The sequence below is a fragment of the Eschrichtius robustus genome, chromosome 18 (genome assembly GCF_028021215.1).
Source record: "Eschrichtius robustus isolate mEscRob2 chromosome 18, mEscRob2.pri, whole genome shotgun sequence".
NCBI lineage: Eukaryota > Metazoa > Chordata > Mammalia > Artiodactyla > Eschrichtiidae > Eschrichtius > Eschrichtius robustus.
This window is the reverse complement of record NC_090841.1, coordinates 20,923,235-20,949,689: the sequence shown is the minus strand read 5'-3', so window position 1 is coordinate 20,949,689 and position 26,455 is coordinate 20,923,235. Positions and strand designations below refer to the sequence as shown.

At 41.2% G+C, this 26,455-nt stretch overlaps 1 protein-coding gene across 2 annotated transcripts in view; it reads right to left on the bottom strand.

The window, feature by feature from the left end:
• The window catches only part of HTR2A (5-hydroxytryptamine receptor 2A), a 60,448-nt gene extending 34,198 nt beyond the window's left edge, over positions 1-26,250 (bottom strand). The window contains exons 1-2 of one of the 2 annotated variants that reach the window (XM_068526826.1): positions 24,862-26,250; positions 21,704-21,904 (exon numbers count right to left, since the gene is read on the bottom strand). In XM_068526826.1, the coding sequence (XP_068382927.1) occupies positions 21,704-21,904; positions 24,862-25,273 (613 nt within the window). In that variant the 5' untranslated portion in view covers positions 25,274-26,250. The remainder of the gene's footprint in view (positions 1-21,703; positions 21,905-24,861) is intronic. The other variant, XM_068526827.1, reaches the window with a different exon arrangement.
• Positions 26,251-26,455: the final 205 nt, after the last annotated feature.

Here is a 26,455-nt window from a genome sequence, read left to right as displayed (position 1 = left end):
TATTATAAAATTGTGGAGACAATTCTTCATGGAACTTTGAGTTGCCATTTCTCCAGAGTATCTTTTCAAGGATGTCTGAATAGTGAACAACCTTGGATGATATAGTGTATCCATCTGAAGCAAAGGGGGAGGTTGCTTACTGCTTATCATAAAGGATTTGGGTTTGTTACACTCAGATTCCTTTTCTCTGTGCAATCTACTGTGGCTCCCTTGGCATTGCCCTGTGTGAAACAGGGCTCAGGCAACCAGCACAAGAAAATGATGATACTCTGGCTGTTACTGCCGGGAATCTCTGGTCCAAGAGTCTCATGTCATCTGCCAGCATCCATGAAACTGTGGCAGGCTGACCTGTTACCTTGCAAGTAAAGTAAAATCTAAGATGCACCCTTCAATCTTCATGTGCGCTTTTTGAATGAATTTTGTTAGCAATTTTGTTAGACCAAGGGAATAGTTAAAGGAATGTAAGAAATGATGATATACCTTATAAACAAATAATTGAAGAATTTCCTGAAGTCTAAATTTTAACTTTGTCCTGATTGAGTACAAAATACCCAGATAACGTAGGAAATAGTTCATCAACTGTCTCAGCACTGCTGCAGAGAGGGGGTCAATTCTTAAGTAGCTGGTTTCCTTAGGCAACTGGGAACCTAGTCAGTCTGTTAAGTTCACAAGTTTATATTATCAGTGGAAACTCTGTTTCCATATTCAAACAAATTTTTTTCCCCCATCTCTCTAAAGGTATGGGGATGTGTTTTCCCTAAAGAGGTCAGACTTCAGGGAGCACATAACATTTGAATAATCTGAACACTCAGCTTTCTTGGATGTGCGATGCTGCCAGAGCCAGGGCAGAGAGTCAAGCTGAATGGAATTACTGAATGTGTTTGTGTGGCTGGAAATGCAGCTTGAAGATGAAATGGAAGGCAAAACTCTGACAGCTTGGTATTGAGACTGAACGTTTGTACAAGGTCTTTGAGGGTGAAGGCATGGCTAAGAACAAAACTATTCAGAACATGTATTTGGAGGAATTGACCATATGACCAAAAGCAAACTCCTACTCAAGAAATTACAAACTAACACTTCCCTAAAATATCATCATTGGATTTTTTTCCCCTTAAATTAGGGAACTGCACCTTTAAAGATGTATAACTATTATACCTAGTTCTTTGAGAGAGACTACTCACAGGGAGTGTACCTTAAATTCCCTATATTTGACCGAGTTTCTATTTTATCCTTCATACAGAATTTATATCATTTATCTTCAGGCACTTCCCCAAGGAAGTCTAGGGTGGCTATTCATCCTTGAAATATCCAAAAGGGCTTATAAAGTAATCTACATTCACTAACAACTGGAGGACTGCCATTTCTAAAGATGGAAAAATTATTCTCAGCTTTTAACATTGTCACATAGAAATTTCAATACTTTAAAATATTTTAAAATAATTATAGGAAAAACACTTTTTGCAAGTCTACTTTTTTATTCTCAGATAACTATTGTTGGATTACTATTGAACAGTAATACTTGAGGTGATAAAGTCACTTTAAGGAATTGGAAGGGAGTAAAAAGGGAAACTAGATTCAAAGAACAGCGCTGACACCAAAAGCACAAGCAACAGAAGAAAAAATTGGACTTCATCAAAATTAAACTCTTGTGCATCAAAGAACACTATCAAGAAAGTAAAATGACAAGCCATAGAATGGGAGAAAATACTTGCAAATTGTATCTGACAAAGGTTGAATATCCAGGATACATAAAGAATTCCTAAAACTCAAACATTCTAATTAAAATGGACAAAGGACTTGAATAGACATTTCTTCAAAGAAGATACGCAAAGGTCAATGAGCATATGAAATAACACTAATCATTAGGGAAATGCGAATCAAAGCCACAGTGAGATAACACTTTACACCTACTAGGATGGCTATAACAAACAAAAAAGAACAAGCTTTGGCGATGATGCAGAGAAACTGGAATCCTTGTACATTACTGGTGGGAATGGAAAAATGCACAGTTACTGTGGAAAATAGTTTGGCAGTTCCTCAAAAACTAAACATAAAATTGTCATATGACCCAGCAACTACATTCCTCAGTAAATTCCGAAAATTGAAAATGGGACTCAGACAGATCCTTGTAGGCCAGTGTTCATTACAGCATCATTCACAATAGCTGAAGGATGGAAAGAACTCAACTGTCCAACAGATAAAATGTACATGCAATGGACTATTCAGCTATAAAAAGGCATAAAGTTCTGATAGCGTGCTATAATATAGATGAACCTTGAAAACATGACAAGTGAAATAAACCAGACAAAAAAGGACAAAGTTTTACTTAACGTGAAATACCTAGAATGGATAAATTCACATCCAAAGTAGATTGGAGGCTACCAGGGGCTGGGGAAGGAGGGAATGGGGAATAATTGTTTAATGGTCAGGGTTTCTGTTTGGGGTGATAAGCCTAGAAATAGACAATGGTAATGGTTGCATAAGATTATGAATATAATACTCCTAAATTGTATACTGAAAATGGCAAATTTGTTATTTAACCATAATTTGTGTAAATGTACATACCTTTCATTTGTGACTTTTAAATAATTTAGCTTCTAAATCGGTCAAGGGATTTTTAAAACTGAAAAAGTAAAATTACTGGGACCAAAGTAAATATATCTGAGGTAATTATAGGCAAGTGAAACTAAAAGGACAAATAGACTACTGTAGGGATAGAATAAGATCAAATTATATGCCAAACTACTGTTTTGAATACACTACTTTATTAGTCAAAACTAGAAACAGACTTGGGAAAATGGCTAATAGACTATCATATGTCAACATGAGGGAATAACTTGTAGCCATTAAAATCATAATTATGAAGCCCGTATGGAAAAATAAAAACACATTAATACATTATATGATGTATCAGAATATAGAATAGCATATATAATATCTTTGCTAAAATACATTTTATGTGGGAGTCAAAACAAAAACAGTTCTAGGAATAAAATATTTCTAATGCTGTTGCTCTAATTGTTTTCAAAAAAGGAAAAGTGAAATATATTGGTGGGCTCAATACTTTCTCTCTCTAGTAATTACCTATCGTGCAAAGTAATGCTGGTGTTTTGAACTAGATTCTCTTTATCCTGGAGCTGTATCAATTATATTCAATTTTAGTCCGAAGGCTTACGTCTAAATTGGGCTACAATTAATGACAGTAGAGTTAAATCAGTGGTTTAAAGGTGTTATAAGTTAAACCCCAATTAAGTGTTGCTTGGGATCTCACGAAATAGTCTCATTTAATGCCAAGACTTCAGGGTTCCTTTTATATAACTATAGGACTATAGAGTTAGGAAATTGGTAGTCCAAACTCATTTTACAAGTGAGGAAACATATACACAGCCTGTATTCTGAAGAAAGCCGGATAGTAGCCCGGGTTGCCTGGGTCTTAATACGCTGCTCTAATCCGGTGCTGCACGTGCATGACAATGTATTATACCAGAGGAGCTTGGTGCTGGAAGACTCATCTTCAAAATGTTGTTAGCTTATTGCTGTTAATACTAAATTAACCAAACCCATCATCCCTTCTCTCCTCCTTTAACTTTTAGGATATTTTACATTGTGAGAATTATTTCAGCTGATCAGTAATTAGACTTTTCTGCGTGCTAGAAGCTTAACGCAGAAAAAGCTTTCTAAAGATATATAAATGCAACCTGATTCGTATTTCATAGCTTGTGAAAAATCTGTTAAAAGCCCATAAACTAATATTATTCTCTCAATAGGGTCTGTGATTTATTGACCAAAACCAACTCTATTTCAAAATATCAATAATTACAAAATGTTAGTAAACTCTCCAGGTAGGCAAATGGATGGGAGTTGGAGATAACACCACCTGTCTTGGTCAGGCCAGTAAGAGGTTTCAGTGCCTTTCTCGGTATCTTGACACCCAACTTGCTCTAAGCATAATTCTGAAGGTCGAAATAGAATCCCTCTGTACCAGAACAAAAGCCTGTTTGTTCAGCGGCTTGCTGACAATCTTAGGTATTGAGACCTAACAGTAGAAAATATTATAGAGCCGGAAAGGATTATCAAAATGTAATTTAATTCTAGACAAATCCCACATAAGTCTTATGATTTCAAAAGACGTCCAGGGAAGTCACTTCAGTTGTATCTTTTATTTCTTCCTCTTCAATTCTGTTAATGTTCATGATGTGCAATGATAGCTTTAAAATATCATGGTACTCTTTGAAACGTGAGAAGGTACCTTGTTACCTTGACCAGTTTGGAATGAAAACCGTTCTTAAATGTAGATTTTTAAATCAAAGATAAAAGATTATAAAGAGTCAAGGCCAATGCACCTGGTTGAGGAAATCAGGATTGGCTCATTAATGGTCAGTTTTGCCAGCATTTATCAAGTGCCTACTGTGCTAGTGATGAGTGAATCAAAGACGATAAGACATGACCCCTCCCTGCACCTGAGAGGTTAAAAACCCAGTATGGTCTACTGCATGGGTTGATAGCTCTGTGCAACACTGTCATTGGTTCGTTGCAAACAAGGGTACGTGCAATGTACTTATCTGAAATTTTAGAAAGTGCATATGTGAGGCAATCCATGAGAATAGACATTAAAAAGTCCATCCCAATTCTAAACTGATAGTTTAGACAGTGCTTCTTGGTGCACACCAATTCTTGGGCTTCCCCTTGGTTTCTCCTGAATCAGATTATCTGGGAGTGGGCCCTAAGAATATGCACTTTCCTGTGATTCTAACACAATTCCATTGTTTCCTTAGAGAAAAGTCATCCTTCACAGCAATAGTTTCTCATCCAAGGGTGAAACGGTCTTCAGTGACGGGTCATTATTTTTGTGTCTTTCACATTGTTTCAGAAACTGGTCTGAGAGTGGTTATGAGGGATGCTTAGAGAACTAGTTCACTGTTTATCTTTGAGTCTTTCACTCAGTTTTCTCTAACACTTATAAATGGTTTAGCCAAACGTGAAGAAAACAAAACAGGCAGGTGAGCAAGTGCTGGCTAAGACCATTCCCTGAGGAAAAGGGTGGCTGGTGGAGACTTCGTTCTGAAGGCCATACCCGGAATCCCAAAGTTCTCCACTCCCCCGAGGACATTCCCTAGTAACACTGCTCCTGTCATGGCTTTCACTATAATGATATACATAAACAGTCAAAAATGAAACCCTCATTAATGTAATGAAACTATTTCTTAATAAGGCTCTCTGATGCTGAGTTTAAAGCACTAAGTTATTGAAAAGACAAAACCATGAGTTAGCTTTGCTTGAAGTTAGAATGTGAAATTTTCATGGTATGTGTCTCTCATTCTTAGCTTCTATGACGAGCCTTGCCAAAGCTGTTTCTATGGAAACAGACATTAAATCTGTGAAAATACTAGAGAAGCTACGATCGAGATGTTCTTGTAAATTTTCATTTGCTGTCCTTTGCCAGGTGACGCCCCCAGATGCAAAATGGGCACAGGTGGACCTTCTAAAGATGACTTGCTATCAGGGAAAAATTACAAGGGCTTCTAGGAAACCCTGTTTCTCTTCCTCCCTTTATTTTCCCATCCTCTTCTTTTTTCCCTCCTTTCTTTGTTCATTCATTCCTTTTATTTATTCAATCAACAGGCATAATTGAGTGCCTATATGTGGTTAAATCTAGACTTTATTCCCATCTTATATGGGTCAGATAGATGTCTTTAGGAGACAAAACCAACCGGGATGCTGTCTTCAAGTATATCTGGGGAGCATGTCAGTTAAACACACTGATAGAAGGGCAGGGTTGTTATCTCTGCATCCCAACCATCCAAAGCATGATGGCTCAGTGCACATCTAAGAATGATGATGCCTGAATAGAATGGTTGGAGCTGCAACAGAACGCTGACAGACTCTTGTATGGGGAGATGTTGGAGAGTTGGGGTAGCTGAGAAACATAAAAGGCATCCCTCCTTTCCCTTTAAGTAGAGAAACCACAGGTACATGGTTTGTGGTACATCATGGACATCTACCAGGGGTTCAGAAACCAGGGCCTAAAACAGAAATAGACAAAATAACCAGTGTGCCAAAGACAAACAATAAATGGAGATCAGCTTTCTTCCAGACAGGCTTGAATATCTTTCATGGATGAAACAAAAAGTTTAATAAGCAACAGCCCTTACCCAATAGGTGGGTTAATTGCTGTATTAGAGGAAAAAAGAGAACCCCTGAGTAGACAGACTTTTGGTTTCTATGTCAACTGGGTGGTTTCCAAAGTTCCTATATCAAATGTAAAAACTGGGTGGTTTCTTTGAATAAAACACACAGTGGGCATTAACTTGGTCATGTTTTAATTATCTGAGTACAGCCTGTAAACAAGGTCACCCATATAAACCTTTACAATGGTTCATCTGGGAGTTAAAAAGGAATAGGAATATGAAAAAGAATCCATCCTGTAGAATATAGAGAAATGTAACTAATTTTGGAAATGTCTTAAAAATCTAAGATAATGGCAAGCATTGATAACTTATCATAAAGGTTGTCATGGCCATATTCTAATAGGAATTGAGCAAGAAGTTTCTATCCACCTCTACACCCCACCATAGCCAACAGTCCTAACTCCTGAAGTCAAGCTTTAATTAAAAAAATAAGAAATATGAGGCTAGATTAGAAACTAAATTTAGGAAGACATTTTAAAGTACCGGCATACTTCACGCTTCCGGACCCTGTGGCCAAAACAAAGGCTGTTACCCCTCACTAAGCAAGAGAGCAGAATACAGGGCAAGATCAGAAGATGCCACCTTCTAGAATTAAAATCAAGAAGGATCATAATAAAATGGATGAAACTCTTCATCTGCAGAATTCTTCCTAGAAGCAACTCTGTAGAAGAAAGTTTTGAAAATGTATCTGATAAAAACATATCTTCCTGTTTATCCGAGACTCCAAGGTGCCTCTCTTAGCCAGCACCTGTAACGTGACTAATGCAAGCAATCTTAGAGCCATAACGTTTACATATAATGGACTATTTTGATGACTGAGACGAAATATTGAAAGAGTCCGAGAGCTAAGAAATCTTCAGCATTCTTTCAGTGCTGTCCAGGGGAAAGATGTTCTGATTCTTGACGACCGGTCTTGCTTATTTAAAGACAAATATCCCTAGAGTGGAAAAGGGCATCTAACTCATCAGTTAGAGTTCGATGAATTTAGACATCCTTTAAAGGATATTTTGATATCTCAATCCTTTATCAAGCTATATCATGTCTTTTGCCTGCATTCTCTTTCTGGAGAGTTCTGCAGGAAGGAGACTCCCAGGCCAGTGAATGGGTCCAGGAAAATGGGTATATATTACCTATGTATTAAATAAGTCAGCTTACTGGAATTTGACTCGTATAAGTCAACTTCCCAGAGTGTGATTATTCCTGGGCAAAGCAGGGGAAAAATCTGAACTTGCAAAGTTGATGTCTGGACTGTAGAATGTGGAGACCCTACTGATGTCCAGCTGCAATGGTGAGATTCTGCCTGGGAGACCCATGAGGCCTCTAAGAGACACATTACGTGCCTTCTCATAATGAGTTAAAAAAAAAAAAAACAAAAAAAACAGCCAATGGAAAACTACCCTGAGATGCTATGTAGATTCTGACATGAGAGAACTGGGCTTAGGAGTGGGACAATTGTCCCACACTTTCCAAATAGGTCTTAAAAATCTCAAACTAAAACTCACCATCTGGTGGGGAAAAAATTCCACATCTTTCTTACAGACCCTACTAATTAGGCATTTATAATAACCACAACATGCTTGGTATTAAGTAGAAAAATAAAAGTAGTTATTTTATATAAATGTTAGGCTTTCATAGAGTATGGGGAAAGCAATCTAAAAATAGCTTTCTGAAACCAAGTGCACAAGGAAATAAGTTTCTTAAAGATGCTTTCAGCCTCTGACTCTAGAAATTAATTTTTGGATAGGCATTATCTATTATATAACTTGGGCTTAAGAGGAAGTATATATTTTTTTTGTTTTCTCTGGGAACTCATCCGGTGAGGGAATAAACAGATGATTATAATATGTGAAAAGATAATACATGTAAAGGTTGTGGAAGACTCCAAGCAGGGCAAATACCTAATCCTTGGAGAAAAGGGAGAAATCGAGAAGGCTTCCTGAGCCTGGCAGCTTCCACTCCTTCTTGGAACACAGTCACCATGCTCTGAGGAGCCCAGGGCTCCTTGGAGGAGAGGAGACCCGAGACACTCAGTGTCTGTCCCCAGCTCAGCTCCCAGCCGACAGCCAGCATCAACCACCAGCCATGTGAGCTCTCCATGGCAGATGTCCAGTTCAGAGAAGCCTCCAGATTGTCGACTAGAGGCCCAGCCAACAACACATGGAGCAGGAAAGCACCCAGTGGAGCTCAAGTCAACCCACAGAGTTGGAAAGATAATAAAATGCTGGTTGTTTCCAAATTAAAAAAAAAAAAAAAAAAAAAAAAAAAGAAGGCTTCCTGGAGGAGGTGGTGCCGAAAGAATAGTAGAAATTAGTCAAGCAAGGAGATGAGAAGGCATTTGAAGCAGAAGATGCAAAAATTAAGGTGAAATGACGTGGGATTTAGGGGCAGTTTATTGTAACTGGAGAAGAAAATGTGAGGCAAAATATGGTGGGAGATGAAATGGAAGTGTGGATGGGGAGCATACTTACAGGGCCTTGTGTCTCTCACTGAAGAATCTACAATCCATCGGCAGCAAAGTCATTCAGGGGTTTCCAACAAGAGAGTGATTTAGTTAAACCTTTATTTCATAGGGTGACTTTGGTGACAAGGTGGAGACTGACAGCAAAAACCAAACAAAAAAACCCAAAATTCTGTGGACAGGGAAATGTGTGCAGTATCACAGGACACATGATGGGGCTGAATGAAAGGAGAGAAGGCTGATGTATGAAACAACTAGCAAGTAAAAACCAAAAAACCCAAAGGACTAGTCAATTGCTTAGGTGTGGAGGTGAGAAAGGGGAGGGATTTTGGGTATCGAGTGACTGAGCAGATATTAATGCCATGTTCTGAGATTGAGATTTCAGGAGGAGGAATGGCAGACGATGAGCACAGCTTTTGATCTGGTAAGACTGGGGTTCCCGTGGGCCTTCTGGCTAGAAGCGCTCAGCACATAGTTGGATGCAGGAGTCTTAAGCCCTGGGGAGCACTGTGGGCTGGAACACAGATTTGTTAGTTCCTCAGTGTTCTGCTAAGAGCTGAATCCATGGAAATGGAAAGGACCCAGCAAAAGCAAGGAGGAGAAAAAATAAGGTAGAGAATGGATCTCTAGAGAACACTACCATATAAGGAATAAGGGAAAAAGGAGCTAACAAAAGCAACAGATCAGAGAGGGAGGAGAAGATGATGAGGAAGGAGACAGTTTTGAAGAGGAGATGTCAATACACACAAATAAATGCATAAAAGAGTAGTAGATAAGGTATGATATGTATAAATAAAATTTGGATCAAGATGGTATTCAAGCACGTGTCCATGTGTCTATACTCCCTCCTAAAATTCCATTTAATGATTAAAAAAGATAAAGCACATTGATCAGAATAAATTATAACAACCCAAGAAAATGTCAACTCGTTAGTATTTCACAAATGATGGAGGAATCTCTGGAAGACAGCAGATGGGACCTGGTTTAGAGAGAAGTAGAAGTTGAAGAAAGGGCCAAAACGAAAGAAAAAACTGCAGCAGAGGTCAGCAGGGTCTGGAGGGCACAGCTTGAAATGCAAGCCTAGAGTCGAAGGATATACCAGTAGAAGGGGACTGAGGGGGCTTTGCTTGGCAAGACTCACTCCTCTCCTGCTTGTGCTCTACATTGAACGGTCACAGAGAGGTTCAAGGTCTGCACAGTACCTGTGGGTGCTGGTCTGGAGAGATAGGGAGCGAAGAAGGGCAAGTTCACTTTTATTCCCTATAGTTGGAGCCGTTTGACTTTCTCACCTTGAGGATGTATTCATGTATTACCTGAGTACATTATTAAAATAGAAACAATCTTTTGGATTTAACTGGGAATCAGGAAGGTTTTAGTGACCTTGAAGAACAGTAAAAAGGAGGGAGGTCAAAGCTGGATGGTGCTTGGAGGTATAAACGAGAGGTGACAAAATGGAGCAAATGAGTAGAATCTTCGGAGGGAATTAAATCAGAGGGAGGGAGACGGAGAGAAGTCAAGAAAGATTCTTCTGGGAGGGATAGGAGGTAGAGACAAAGTACGGAAGAACCTGCGTCTTCTTGGGATACCCATTTGGAAGTTGAGAACTGAAAGTGGAATTGGCACGTGGGAGTAGAAACAGAAAACGAGTTGCGCCTGATGGCCCCCTCTTAGGGCAAAAGGGAATAAGATGGTCTGCTTAGAGAATGGCACCCGGGGTTGATAAGAAGACTTGAATAGGAAAAAGACTTGAAAAAATCCACTAAGGACGAAGCAAAGGATTGATAGCAATGAGAGTCGAGGCAAGGTTGCAAACCACAGCTAAGTGGTGTCCGATTCACAGCATGTGACTTTCTCCAGGAGCGCTTGGTTACAGAACGCAGCAACAGTAAAGTCCGGTTGTGCAGGGTTGGCGTTTTGTTAGGCCACTGAAAGAACAGGTACCAGGGCACAAAGGGTGCGGGTGATAACAGATTGATCAGATGATCTGCTATCGCTCCTGACTTAGTGAAGATTCCTACCTGCGGGCCCAAAAGGGATGGATAGATTTGGAGCAAGTATATGCCTCCAGAGCTTGTGAGTTTCTGACACAGTCCAAGGGCAGGAGGGGGCGATATGTGGATGCTAGTCCTCTGCTTTAAGTGGCCAGAAGCAATAGGAGTCCCAGCCCTGTGCTTCCTCCTCTAACTTCTCCTCCTTGGAAGAATGATGAACCAAAAGCCAAGAAACTCAGTCTATGACGAAGGTCAAATTAACAGAGGATAAAGCGTTTCTTTTTCATTGGGTCATTTCTTAATTTTGCCCACCAGTTTCCCGTGGCCACGGAGAGTGTATGCTACTAAGTGCTGTTTTATTCAGCACGTAGTCCCATGGCTATGGCTAGAGTCTGCCCTGCAGAGAGAAGTCAGCTGTCACTCTGGAAGGCTCTGAGCTGCCCAGGCCAGTAAACCTCCTCTTACCGATGGGACAGTGTCCTGAAGGACAACCAAGGACACATCCTCCAAGAGCACAGTCTTTGTCGTGATGTTATGTTCTTAAGTATGAGGCGAGGTGGTCTGGTGGGGGAGATGTCCCCAAATTCCCTGCACCCGTGTACAGAAAGAGACAGGACCGTTGCACTCAGGGGTCAAGAGAAGGCGGTGGGCTGAGCGGCAGCCCTGCGGAGGCTTTGTTTCAGGGCAGTGACAGTGACAGCTGGCTCCTTGGCAGCTCTCTGGCGCTGAAGCACCCTAGGGAAGGCCAGCAGCCCCTCTCGCCAAGGCTGTGAGCATCCCTGCTCCTGGACACCAACCTGCTCCCCTGCAGGCTGCGGCAGTGCCCAGAGCTCCTTCCTGGACCTCTGATGCGCTAATGCATTGTGGCAGGGACAAAAAAGATGGGGAAAAAGGGGAGGCGATTTTACTTCACCCAGGAGAGAAATTAGAAGATAGAGAAACTGAGGGAAAGGCGAGTTAGACTAATTCTTCCCAAGTTTCTTTTTGTATCTCGGTAGATGCTCACCTACAATGTGATCTCTTAAGCAGTGGGAGAGAGAACAGGTAACCCAAGTCCTTTCCTGTCCTGGTTGCAATGATGAGTATCTGAAACCCAGTTCCTAGGCTGACTCCTGGCAGTAAGGGACTCGGGCATAAACCTGTAAGGTCCTAGAGGAGAGACTCCCAAGTGGGCTCCGCAGATATATTTGTTTCTGACGGTGGAGTTAGGGAGGTCGCCCACTCTAAAGGGCAACAGAACACCATCTGGTTTTGAGCCCATTTTATTCAGCCAATTTATTTTGTGTTTTTCCAAGCCATTTTTTCCCCCAGAAGATATGTTATGATAGGAATACTCAACATACATATTTCACTATCATTCCTTTTGGACCTAAACATGCATTCAAAATGTTTTAAACCTAAGTGCTAAAATTTTAGGTTTTATTTGTTTATATACTTTCACTTTATTCCATATAGAATTTGAGGCTGTTTACAAACCACAAAAAATAAACAAGACCAAAAATAGTACACAGGTATGCCAGGAAAAAGGTCTAGAAAGTTGACTTAAAAAGTTACATGCAGCTCTAATAAAATTTTCTTTTCTGGGACTAGATAGAAGCTCATTCCTAAAAAAAACTCAAAGAAGCAAATGAAAATGGTCAGGAAAAGTCTGAAAGAAAGCAATGAAGGAATACTAGATTTAAGAGATAATAAAAGCCATATTACATATCCTCAATTAAAAATATACTGCAAGTGAATGAACAGACTGATCAATAGAACATAAAGTCCAGAAATAAACCCAAATACATACATGAGAACTGAGCATACTAAAGGTGACATATCAAATCAGTGGGGGAAATAAGGGGTATAATATGTAGCTGTGTAGAAATAATAAAATTAAACCACAGGTTAAATTCTGGATGGGTCAAAGACTTAAATGTATAAAACAAAACCATAAAAATAATGGAAGAGAATATGGAAGAATTCCTCTTATAATTTTGTAGTGGGAAAGGCAATTTTAGTAATGATTCAAAACTCAGAAGCCGTAAAGGAGAAAAGAACATTTATAGATAAAATTATATAAAAATAAAAGTCTATGTGGGGGGAAGGAAAACCACTATAAACAATGGCAAGTGACAACACACTGGGAATACATAGATAGTGAAAATACAGACAAAAAGTTAATTCTTCTATTTTATGTTAGGAAAAGTCCAAGAACCTTACAGAAAGGAGTTCAAATGATGTTGTAAGCTCTTAACATTTATGGCACAAATGCTGTATTTATTTAATCATTAAAGCAACCTCACAATATACGTACTGTTATTATCATTTATTCATCAGGAACTGAAGGTGCAGAGAGGTTAAGTAACTTGCCCAAGGTTACACAGCTTATGGGGACAGAGCCAGATATTTGGCTCCAGGCTTTTGCTTATAACCACCAAATTCTACAGCAAAAACTATAAGCAGCCAACCATAGAAAACATAATATAAATTTGCTCATAAACATGAAAAGATCCTCAGAATACTATATGATCAGATAAATACAACTTAAAACTATAGTGACATATATCATTTTCACTGTCCCTCAAACCTGCCTTATTCAACCGCACTGTCTAGGGAGGTAGGTTTTTTGACCTGCCTGAAGGCATGAGGTTGGACCCAGTGATCTAAGCATTTGGTTTCAGGTTCTATGTGTGGTGTCCCAGTTTGTGAAGGCAAAGGACAAAATAAATGGACACAGCTTGTCTCTTCTATTATAAAAGTAATAGTGCATAAAATACAAGGTCATGCTTAGCCTTGAGGAAAAAAAAATCTTATTTACACTCATGATACTTCAAAATTACTCTATGAGCTGCAAATATATTTCTGCAATGAAATGAGCACAAGAAAAAAATTAAATCGGTGTCTTTGCTTGCTTGTCAGCATATGACAATGTGAAAATAGTCATTTTCACACTTTCTATCTAATATATACTTTAACCTGCTAAAGATGGTCAAGGAATAAATAGCATCTACTTTCTTTTCTCACATGGCATTAGCAAGGCAATCCTCATGAGGAAAAGTTTTGCTCCTTTTATATATTGTAGTTGAAGTCACGGTTTCCCCTGATCAAGGGAATTGGGTTTATGAAGGCAAAATGAAATCCAGAGAACCTCAGGATCATTCTTAATCTAATGCTTCCATCTTTACTCTTATCACTTCTTTGCTCAGAGAAGCTCACAAATAGAAAACTCAATTGATTTGTAATTATGTTCATTTTCCTCAGAGTTAGATAGAAGCCTTGGCAAAAATAAAACGACCAAGCCGGTTGCAGTAAGGAGGGGAAAGAAGAGGCTAATTTCAGAAATTCCTAGTGCAAGAAAACTTGAGTAGTCTATGATGTGGTCGTCAAGGTTGCCATCTGTTAGATCCTCCCAAACTTTGAAGGGTCAGCCATCTCCTCCATAGAGCCCTTCCTCCCATGATGCAGGTGTAACTGTTTCATTCTTGATCATCTAAAGCACTTTCATCATCATCATAACTTGTGGCAAAACTATACAGAAATATATAAGGGAAAATACAACAATCCTATCATTCTTTCTAATTTTACCTTTTTTATGTTGTATACATTTCTTTTAAAATTTTTATTGGAGTGTAGTTGATTTACAATGTTGTGTTAGTTTCAGGTGTATGGTAGGTCCTTATTAGTTATCTATTTTATATGTAGTAGTGTGTATATGTCAGTCCCAATTTATCCCTCCCCATCCCTTACCCCCTGATAACCATAAGTTTATTCTCTACATCTGTAACACTGTTTCTGTTTTGTAGATAAGTTCGTTAGTACCCTTTTTTAGATTCCACATATAAGCGATATCATACGGTATTTGTCTTTCTCTGTCTGACTTGCTTCACTCAGTATGACAATCTCTGGGTCCATCCATGTTGCTGCAAATGGCATTATTTCGTTCTTATGGCTAATTTTACCTTCTTGACAAGTGTGAAGTCTTTCAGTAGTTTCTCAGTGCTAATGTGTAAATGTCTCCATATTATTATTACTATTATCTTACCCGAATGGGCCCAGGCCATGCATACCACCCTGAAACTTATTTTATGTTTTTGCACTTAACATTCCTCTGGTTGAATATCATAACCCCAACTCGATATTTTTAAGAGCTGCAAAATATTCCATCATATAGATAAAAATAATACATTCAGCCATGACCTAGCCCTTCCACTTTTCTGCTATTTCCCCAAATTCCCATAGATTCTTACATGTACTTTTGTTTTTCTGTAGAACAGATTCTCTCAAGTGGGGTTGGTAGGTCAAATTTTAATATTGAATAACTTCTGCTAGATTGTCCAAGAACAAACAATTCAAATTCACACAAACAGAATCTGAGTACATAGGGCACCATATCCAAAACTGCAGTGGGTGTTTTCACTCATTTTAATGTTGCCAGTCAGATGCGTGAAAGTAGTATTGCATTATTGTTTTAAATTACATTTCCATGACTGTAAAAAGGCTGAGCGTTTTTCATGAGCTTTGTCCATTTTAACTTTCTGTGAATTGCCTGTTGATTTAGTTTACCTATTTCCCTGTTGGGTTGCTTGTCTTTTCATTTTTTATCAAAACGTGGGTGCTCTTTATATGTTAAGGAGAGCAACCCTTCGTCTGTTATTCACAGACATTGAAATTTTTCTTTTGACTTTGTTTATATTGATTTTAGCCACATAAAATGTACTATTTCTAGTGTAGTCAGCTATGTCTATATCAATCTTTATGGTTTCTGCATTTTTTGACTTGCTTAAAAAAGATCTATTGTGCCACTAGGTTATTTTAAAATTAGAGAAAAACCTATGAATTGGGACTCAGGGTGAATGAGGAAATAAAACAATTTAGTGGGGTTATTTATTTTATATATAATAATAGAAATATCAGTGTAATGATTATTTGGGATGAGACTATAATCACAAAAGGAATGGAAAAGCCAAGGAGAAATTCAAACTAACTGGGATGGGGCGAGGGAAATGAAGAAAACATTGTGTAAGTCAGCAAACATATGAAATGGGGAAGAAAATGAACTATGACAAAGAAAGATACACGATGAATGTAAAATGGGAGGAATAAAACCAATTATGTCAGTTGTCACAGTAAATGTAGACAGGCTGACTTTCGTTATCAAAAGGCAGAGACTGTCAGATTTTATTTTTAAAAATCCATCTGTAAGTTACTTGTGAAAATATATTTATTAAACAAAAGAACAAAGATATTAAAAATGGAGAGTTGAGAAAAGATAGACTGGAAAGATTCAAACAAGGAGGAGGAGGAGGTATGGAATACTAGTGTCAAATAAAGCAAAATTCAAGGCCCCAAACTGTGTCTCAGCGGGGACTGGGAGATCAAAAATTGGAGTTAGGGCTGTCTAAGCAGTCAGGATTTCAGGGGTTAGGATTCTGGAATGAAGGGAAGAGAAAAAAAGTAAGGTTAATAGTATGAGCCTCCTTTCCCTTTAAGGCATTTACCAACTTGTGAGAAGAACAGATGGAGAGGTTGAGTAAAGACATATACACACTACTCTATAGAAGGAAAGTCTACTCAATTCTCTGTAATGACCTATATGGGTAAAGAATCTAGAAAAGAGTGGATATGGGTAACTGATTGACTTTTTAATTAATTAATTATTTTTGCCTGTGTTGGGTCTTTGCTGTGTGCGGGCTTTCTCTAGTTGTGGCGAGCAGGGGCTACTCTTCGTTGTGGTGCATGGGCTTCTCGTTGTGGTGGCTTCTCTTGTCGAGGAACATGGGCTCTAGGCACGTGGGCTTCAGTAGTTGTGGCACGCGGGCTCAGTAGTTGTGGCTCGCAGGCTCAGTAGTTGTGGCTCGCGGGCTCTAGAGCCCAGGCTCAGTAGTTGTGGTGCACAGGCTTAGTTGCTCCGCGGCACGTGGGATCTTACCGGAACAGGGCTCGAACCGGTGTCCCCTGCATTGGCAGGTGGATTGTTAACCACTGTGCCACCAGGGAAGCCCCTGATTCACTTTGCTGTACAGCAGAAACTAACATGACATTGTAAATCAACTATACTCCCAATTAAAAAATTTTAAAAAAGAGTTAGCAGCAGTCTTATAGTGCTGAGGAGACAAAAACTGGAGCTGAGGGCTCTTCAAAATGGAGAACGCCTTGGTCCTCCATCTGAGGTCATGCAGGAATATATCCCAGGTGTAAGGGCAAACTGAAAACAGACCAATGGTTACAAAAACTCAGCCTAAACCTAGCTTAATCCCTGATTGGATTTAGGGGACCTATTCTAACTGCCTGAATAAAGTTAAAGGACCCCTGTCTGAAGAATGAGAACATCAGTGGAGTATCCACATTTTTTCCCCCAATGTCAGTGTTTAATAAAATTACCAGGCTTACCAGCTGACAGAACCAAGCGGAAAAAGACCCCAGCAAATAGAAATTCCCAGGTAACTCAGATACCCAGATACCTGTGATTAGTACTTAAGAAAATAGATGAAAACATGGAGAGTTATTCCAGAGAACCAGAATCTATAAAAAGAATCAAGTGGCAATTCTAAAACTAAACATGCAGTACCAAATTAAAAATAAAGTATATAGGTTTAAATAGCAAATTAGAAATAGCTGGTGAGAGGATTAATAACCCAGGAGAAGAAAAGTCAGTAAAATTATCCAGACTAAAGTAAGAATTGAAAAAAGGTGAAAAATGTAGAAAAGCATTTAAGAGTCATAAACATGGGTAAAAGTTCTACCATACAAGAAATTGGAGTCTAAGAAGTGGGTCGGGGAAGGGAGAGAGAATGGGGCAGAAGCAATATTTGAAAAGATAACGGCCAAGAGTTCTCCCCAACTGACAAAAGGCATTGAGCTACAAACTTAAGAATCAGTACAAACACCATGTAGGATAAGACCAGAACTAACCCATATCTAGGCACATCGTAGTAAAATTGCTAAAATATAAAGAGAAAATCCTAAAGCAGCAGAGGGTGGTAAGAGACGGTAGTTTCTCAGGCAGCGGTCCCCAAACTTTTTGGCACCAGGGACCAGTTTCACGGAAGACAGTATTTCCACGGATGGGGAAAGGGGGGGAGGGGATGGTGCAGGCGGTAATGCGAGCGATGGGGAGCAGCAGATGAAGCTTCCCTTGCTCGCCACCCGCCGCTCACCTCCTGCTGTGCGGCCCGGTTCCTAACAGGCTGCAGACCGGTACTGGTCTATGGCCCGGGTGTTGGGGACCCCCCCGTTCTAAGGAACAACAATAAGTCTGACAGCAGAGTTCTCACAAAGAAGCAATATAAGCTAGAACTTCAGAATGTTACCCATAAATTGCTGAAAAAAGATAACTGCCAAATTTGAATTCTGTACTGAACAAAAGTATGCTTAAAATGAAGGCAAAATAAAAATGTTATAATAAGTTTTTTGTTATAAAAATAACAAAATTGAGTTAAATATTCTAAGGTTTTGGCATCATTTAAGAAGAGATAAGGGGCTTCCCTGGTGGCACAGTGGTTAAGAATCCGCCTGACAATTCAGGAGACACAGGTTCGAGCCCTGGTCCAGGAAGATCCCACATGCCGCGGAGCAACTAAGCCCGTGCGCCACAACTACTGAGCCTGAGCTCTAGAGCCCGTGTGCCACAGCTACTGAAGCCCACACACCTAGAGCCCGTGCTCCGCAGCAAGAGAAGCCACTGCAGTGAGAAGCCTGTGCACCTCAATGAAGAGTAACCCCCGCTCGCTGCAACTAAAGAAAGCATGCGTGCAGCAATGAAGACCCAACACAGCCATAAATAAACAAACAAACAAACAAACAAACAAACAAACATGATACAAGTAATTTGTATTAGCCTCTTTTAGGTCAAAAATGAATGCTGTAATCACTAAAAGGATTTAAAAGAATGGGATAACTAACAAGCTTATAAAGGGGAATAATGAATGAACAATTCTTGATTAGTCTAAAAGAAGGCAAGGATGGAGAGAATCTGGAATATAGAATAAATGGGAAATAAAAAGAAAATTGTAAGAGGGTAAATTTAAAGCCCAATATATCTGGGTTACATTAAATGTAAAATGAATGAAATATTCCAATTAAAAGACAGATTGGGGACTTCCCTGGTGGCACAGTGGTTAAGAATCTGCCTGCCAATGCAGGGGACACAGGTTCGAGCCCTGGTCTGGGAAGATCCCACATGCTGCGGAGCAACTAAGCCTGTGCACCACAACTGCTGAGCCTGTGCTCTAGAGCCCACGAGCCACAACTACTGAGCCCATGCACCACAACTACTGAGCCTGTGCTCTAGAGCCCACGAGCCACAACTACTGAGCCCATGCACCACAACTACTGAGCCTGGGCTCTAGAGCCCGTGAACCACAACCACTGAAGCTCTCATGCCTAGAGTCCATGCTCTGCACAAGAGAAGCCACTGTAATGAGAAGCCCCTGCTCGCCACAACTAGAAAAAACCCATGCACAGCAACGAAGACCCAACACAGCCAAAAATAAATTTATAAAAAAAACTGGCAATCTCCAAAAAACAAGTTTAAATAAAAAAAGACAGATTGACTAGATAAAAACAAAACAACTTGATATGCTTCTTACAAGCAATGTACTTAATATTAAGTCAGAAAGGAGTTTGACAGTATATAGGATGGAATAGGATATACCCAGAAAATGACAACGTAAAAAAAACTGGCATAGCTGTACTAATATCAGATGAAGCAGACTTTAAAACAAATAGCCTCACATTTAATAATGATAAAAGAATCAATACAAAAGATAACTTAAACTTTGTATGCAGCTAATGACCCAAAACAATGTAGAAAATGTAAATGAAAAATCTTGAAGAGGTTTGTGACATAATTAAAGACACCATTTGAAAAGGCACCAGGACGAGAAAGAGTTGAACTAAATTCTATATAACCTTTAAAGTACATTCCTACTAAATATTTCAAGACCTTAGGGGAAAATCAGAACCCTCCCAAATTTAGTAAGGCTACAAAAAGAAACCTTATAAGAATAATAAACCAACTAACAAAGTCATAGAAATCCAATTTCACTCATGAATACATTCCAGGCATGCAAGGGCAGTGTAATATTAAAATCTACAAAGAAAATGAAATACATCAAGAAATTGAAGGGGAAAAGCTGATATCAATAGATACTGCAAAGGCTCTAATAATTGGTAGAAGAAAACATGTTAGACCATATACAAAAATTCTAGCCTAAGGATTTAAATGTACAACAACAAAAAAACAACAATGGAAAGAGAAACACTAGAAAAACAATTCGGGAGGATATTTATGCTAAGCCCCTTCACTAGAACAGACATTATTATTTTTTACCTTTACTAACTCCTCAGACACACATCTCACAGACTTGTGGTATACAGCCTACGTAACTTCAGCGTTCCTTATGTCTTATCTGCCTTCCCCGACCACATGGTCAGAGATCTCTGAATGCATACCTTAGTATATTCAGTGCCAAGCACATAGTAGCTATGCAGTAAAAGTTTGGCCAAATGGGTGATGACCCCTGACCATCACCCCACAACTATTCATTCCAGCCTGCCTGCCTCCTGGGGTGATGGCTGAAAGGAGCAGGAAGCAGACTGTCTTACTGGGTGGTACTAAGGGTATAGGCTTTCAAATAGGATTGACCCAGGGTGATTCCTGGTTATGAGCTATGTCACCCTGTGCAACTTATTTCTCTGCAGCTTATTTTCCATAAGGTGCTTTGAACACGACTGTGTCTCTGGTCGTTGCTCAGAAACAGCCCTTACTACTAGTGCTATTATTAAGCTTGACTAAGGCAGGGAAAGGGGTGGTATTGCGGCTGAGGGTAAAAGATTGGGTGACTCTCCCCGCGTCTGTCTCACCAATGGGACAGTGTCCAGGGGTAAAGCTAAGTAAATGTGACAATAGCTCGGCTCGCTTCCTTCACGTTATTCTTGCCCCTCTAATTGCATTTCCCTCAGCAACTGTTGATCTCAGTCCTCAACCCTGGCTGCACCTCAGAGTCACCAGGCCCTGCCATGGACCAATGAAATCAGAACTCTCCCCAGGGCTTTTATGTGCAGCTGGGGTTGAGAACCACTAGCCCTTCATTCTCTTGATCCTCGTAGGAGGAGTCCAAGATTGCACAGGCCCAGAAACTACAAGCATATTTTGGGAGCGACATCTGTTTCCCAGGAAGGAACTTATTAAGTTCAGCAGTACAAGGAGGGTTTGGAGTCCTTGATGTCAAGCCTGCCACCAAATCCCATAGTTCCTCGTGTTAGTAGATACTGGCACGCATGTGGCCGTAAGCAGGCACATCGTTCCCACTTGGCAACTTTAAAACAAATCCCAGGGAATTTTTGGTTATGAACCAAGCCTGCTTAGGGGACAGGTACAATTGATTTAGCTGCCTGGGAGCTATTCCTTTAGCTTCCACTACCTGGGCTTTCCTGGCTGTTAGGTGTGTGAGAGAAGATCAATACTGGCAACAGATGAAGGTGTGTAATCAACCTAAGTGAAGTGGGTTGAAATCCTCTGGCATGTTTTATTGTAAGAGGAAGAGGAAGGTTGCAGAAGTGCTGGGTACCCTATGAGCAAGTCCTGCCACCATCCTCTGTCCTCACTTTCTTTCTCCCCCTGAGTTATGGCACCTGGTACCTTCTCTATCCCCCCAGAAGCTGTGTATTCTCCAGTATGGGGCTCTGTATTCTTATACTGACCACAAGTCCAGTGATTATAAACATTGAGGTCTCTGGGAAACTCAAGATTTAGGAATTTAGAAACTTGAACTGAGTGAATTTGAAAGTGTGAGATGGGGAAAGTTTTTGGAGGTGGCCATGGCACAGTTATTCTCGCGTTTGGCTCTATTGGTGTATATGTTTTTACCTGTGCAAAGAAATACAAATTTATGTTGTCAGCCAGTGACATTAACAGATTTTTCTTTCCTAAAGCAAATCTAATAATTACTATAACATGTCTTGCAACAAGCAAAACAGTACATTCAGGATGTCAGGGTTCAGTGCAACAAAACAGGACAAGTCTACTTAGAAGGCATGAACCGTCATTTCAAATGAGATTCCAAAATACCGTTCCTACTTACCTACTGATATAGTCCAAACAGCAATTATTTTCAGAAATGCTTTAGTTCTGGAGTTGAATCGGCTGTGATGGATGGGGTTCTGGATGGCAACATAGCGATCCAGGGAGATGGCGCAGAGGTGCATGATGGAGGCCGTGGAGAAGAGCACATCCAGGTAAATCCAGACGGCACAGAGCTTGCTAGGCAGAGGCCACCGGTACCCTATGATGCAGAAGGTTAGCATCAGTTAGTGACCTTGAACTTCTCTGGTGTGTGGAATTTACCCTGCTTTGAACAGTTTCCATCTTGGGAAAAGGTACAGGTAACAGCAAAGGGCAACACAAGATATTAATATTTTTAATATTTCAAAAAAAGCCTGATGGCAACTGTACTTAACTACAGTAAGATTGCACTGGCTGAACACAAGGTTTGAAAACTTCTTGTGGCTGGAATCATGCTGGTGTGTTGTAAACTCAGGTTGTGTCTCCCTGGGGTTTCTCTCGTTCTGTCTCCTCTGCCTAACAAAATCTACCTCTTTTTTGTTTTTGATGACTTAGGTCAGGAGCCATGAGGTACTATGGATTCCTCTATTGAAGCACCTCTTGCAGTGTACTGTCATTATTTATTCACATATCTTTCACACATTGTAGGTTCCCTGAGGTTAGGCCATCTCTCGGCCATTATTACAACTGCTCAGTCTTGCACAGTGATGGCATTTAGTGGTCTCTCAAAAATGCTACTGGTGTGAATGAAGAAATGATTAAAAATCCAGATTGGGAATTTCTCTGTGAAAATGAAAAATAATTACCTCATAATACTTTGGGGGTTAAACTCAAACTTGGGGGGTGTGGGGTGAAAATGAAGACAGTGGTAAAGAAAAGCATGGTATTCTTGTCCTGAGAACTGTTTCAGGGCAGTGGTGCTCAAACTTTAACGAGTCTCAGAATCTCCGAGGTGGTTTCTTAAAACGGGACTGCTGGACCCCATCTCCAGGGGTTCTGATTCTGAAAGTGTGCAGTGAAGCAGGAAGATTTGCTTTTCTAACAATTTCCCATCTGGTACGGATGCTGCTGGCCCAGGGACCACACTTGGGCAACTGCTGCCCAGGGCAGTGGTTCTCACCCAGGGCTGCACATTAGAATCAGCTGGACAGCTTTTCTGTAGGTCCTGATGCTCAGCAGGGTGGGTGGAGGGCGCCCCAAACATTAAAGTGATTTAAAGCTACCCGGAGAATTCCACTGTGAGACGCACTGCAGGACGTCACCTGCTGCACTAGGAAGGCAGGGTATGCCTTCTGGACACACAGTCTCCTGTTTCTGTTAGTTTTAGAGGGAGATCAAACGGTTATATAAACCTTAATTAGTTTTGATGACAATATAAGCAATGGTGTTAAATCTGTGCACAGGTGAGAAGGAAAATGATGAAGACCACCTTTCTTTCACAGCATTCTGGACCCACAGAGCTGAACGAACTCTCTAGTCACAAACATACTCTCTACCAAAATGCCACCACCGATGTTTAGAAAAGTAAAGGGTGCAGGATACAAGTCGGACTTGGTGCCTTTCACGCCATTTGCAGAGAGCTTGAGCTAAAAGGAGAGACTTTTCTTAGCAGCGCCTGGGGGGAAGCCATGCTTTGCCTGGTCGGAACTGATGTTGACCCTGGGAGGAGTTTTCTCTGCAAGGAGGCAGCCGCGGGCCGTAGTTTGGGTTTCCGTGGTGGGGATAAGGAGCGGGCATTTCCTCACCCACCCAGCGGTGTCCGGAGGACCAGTCCAGGGACACGGGCATCTCTGGGCAGGAACCAGCTGTGCGCGGAGTGGTGGCCGCCAGGGGGCGCCGTTGCACCCCGAGCCGGAGGCTCCGGGCAGATCTCGGCTTCCTACCCCGGCTGGCCGGTGCCAGTCCCCACGGGCCGCTCAGGGGTCCACCTGCCGCTCGGAGGTCCCCCGCCTTCCCCCCACCGGGCTTTTGGTTCCCGGACAGGCCCTCTGAGAGTCATCTCCCACTCCTGGAGTTTGCCTTCAACGCAGTGGGGTTTTAGGAAGCGGGAACCTCTCCAGGATGTCTGGGAAATGACAGGCGAATTTAATCAAATCATCCTGGTGTGACATTGTGAGTGGTCAAGCGGAGGCTGGCCTTGCAAAGAGCTCTATCGACCCTGTGCAAACTGGCGCGCCTGCGCTCCATTGCTCACCTCCTTCCTCCTCCATATTCCTTGGGGCTGGGTTGTTGTTTTTTTTTTTTTTTTTAAGCCTTAAGACTTGGCCAGAACATCCCTTCTAAAAGACAGCGCTCATAACTTGTTTCTAGCTCTGGGTAACTCCTGGTGTGCCTGTATCAGCAGTCTGAAGAGTCTCTGCCCCCTTTTAAAGAGAGAAATCTAGCTGTATTACTCATAATTTGTAAAGAATATCACATTCTGCTTCCCGCTGAAGCCATCCCAGTGTTTGCCTACTTGCTGAGAGGTCTGACTCTTTCAAACTCTACTGAGAAGAAAGCAAGATTAATCTCTTCCCACGTGTTTCCCACCCTCCTCCAAACCAGACGGGAGGAGTTTAAGCCTATGCATTTTTAAAGAGTTGAGGTTATAATTCAAAGGCACACTTCCAAATTAGCTTCTCCGGGCAGGGAACAATTTAAAACTGGTGTAATTCATTTATTCTAATGGAGACTCCATATTTTAACAGTAAACCCACTGCACCACTAATGTTCTCTCTGCAAATGTTCCAAGGTAATTGGGAAGGTTTTACCCCTTCATTAGAAGTGCTGAAAACAGTGTGACAAAGATAAAACTGTCCTGTCTTGAGGGCTGGAGTATTTGGTTGAGAATATAAAGGAGCGAAAACCAAGTGGATTCAGAACGACAGATGTCATTGCTTTATGACTGTATTGGGACCTTTATAATTCTACATAAAATGTACATGTTTTTCAGCACAACACCTTATCTCCCTGCATAAAATACACACGTTTCAAAGCACAAAACTCTCCAGTTGTCTGATTTCTTAAAATGTGAGATCTCATTTTAAAAGTACAATTTAAGTAGTATAACATGGTAGACCCTCCTGTATAAACAAAGCCTTGCGCTTAGTTTGCCCCGTGAGCCCTGACTCATCTGCTAATGACATGCACATGCTTTGTTACCAGTGTGGGTACAGCTGGGAAACTAACGCCACTCACCATAAAGGATGGTTAATGTGGACACGGGCATGACAAGGAAACCCAGCAGCATATCAGCTATGGCAAGTGACATCAGGAAATAGTTGGTGGCATTCTGCAGCTTTTTCTCTAGGGACACTGCCATGATGACAAGTATGTTTCCAGCAATGGTTAGAATAATCACTACAGTTGTCAACAAAGCAGACCAGTTCTTTTCCTGGAGATGAAGTAAGGAGAAGCAGGGTGGTGACAGGCAGCCCTCACAGGAAAGGTTGGTTCGATTTTCTGAGTCCACTGTCCAGTTAAATGCATCCGAAGTGTTAGCTTCTCCGGAGTTAAAGTCATTGTTGTAGAGCCTTGTGTCATCGTTTAATTGCATTAAGGAGTTTGTAGTTGAGCTCAAAGAAGTGTTTTCTTCACAGAGAATATCCATCTCTAAGCTGGAACTTGTAGCAGATGAAGTGCCGAAAAACTGAGTTACAGGCTCTGCTCACCATTCAGCTTTATGTCCCCATGCTCTGTCACACTGAGGCTGGCGTACGTGCTGGGCTCCTTTGGTTGGCTCTTTTCCTCCCATTATTACAATCGTAGTTAACTGCGGTGGCTTCCTTATACTTCCTTCCTTCACGATTTCAGTAGAATCCTTTGTCTGATTTCATTTTTTTCTCCAAAGCAAGGGCAAAAAAGCAGAATGAACTTTTAACATAGAGGTTGCTGAGTTTTTTTAGCAGTCAGGGAGAAAAATGTGATCCTGGCCAAAAAAGAAAAGTTTTGTAACCCCCGGGAATCTCTCTTAGCTCTCTGTCTCATTCAGTTGGTTTTGCTGATCATTACTCGTTGAGCCACAGCAGCATTAAAACAGCAAGCAATCCAAAACAGTGGGGCTGTAGACACTCTACCCTGGCAGTCAATTAAAAATACATCCAGGGTTAATTCCATAGTAATTGGATGTACTTTGGGATATAGTTCTCCGTCGGTCTTAGGCTGAATCGCCACGGCTGCCGGCAGGAATGTCAGCTTGTATCATGTGGCTTCGTTAATCAAAGAAGGAAAAAGTCTTCAGCAAAGATCAGCAGACAACTTTCCACTCTAGAAATTCTCATTGAAACGACTGCATTTCGGCCAAGCAGCCTTTCAAGCCAGCAAGAAAATTATACGGCAATAAAACACAGCAGCCTGAGAGCGCTACAACTTACATAGGTCTTCGGGGTCCACACGGTAGACACACTTGACTGTTGTGTGACTCGCTGCATCTCTCGTGGCGATTAAGCCGGCAGAAAGCCCCTTGTCCCTGAGCGTCCACCGGCATCATAGTAATTCGATTTCTGTTTTGCTGACTTCAAAAACTGCCTGGGAGAGTCGAGCCAGTTCCAGCGCTGCAAGGTCCGCGGCGGCTCCCTCTGCCCCCGCCTGGCTGGGTCCCTCCCTCCCTCCCTCCCGCGGGGCTCGCCTGGGCCGGGCGCGCGGTGAGACATCGTCCCCAGCCCCTCTCAAAGTCGCACAGAAGACATCGCAGGGTACAAAGTAGGCTGAGGCGCCTGCACACGGGCGCTCGTGGTTTCCCCGGGAAGGGACTTGCTGCCCGGCCGCCTCGTTCACTCCGGCAGCCCTCCCT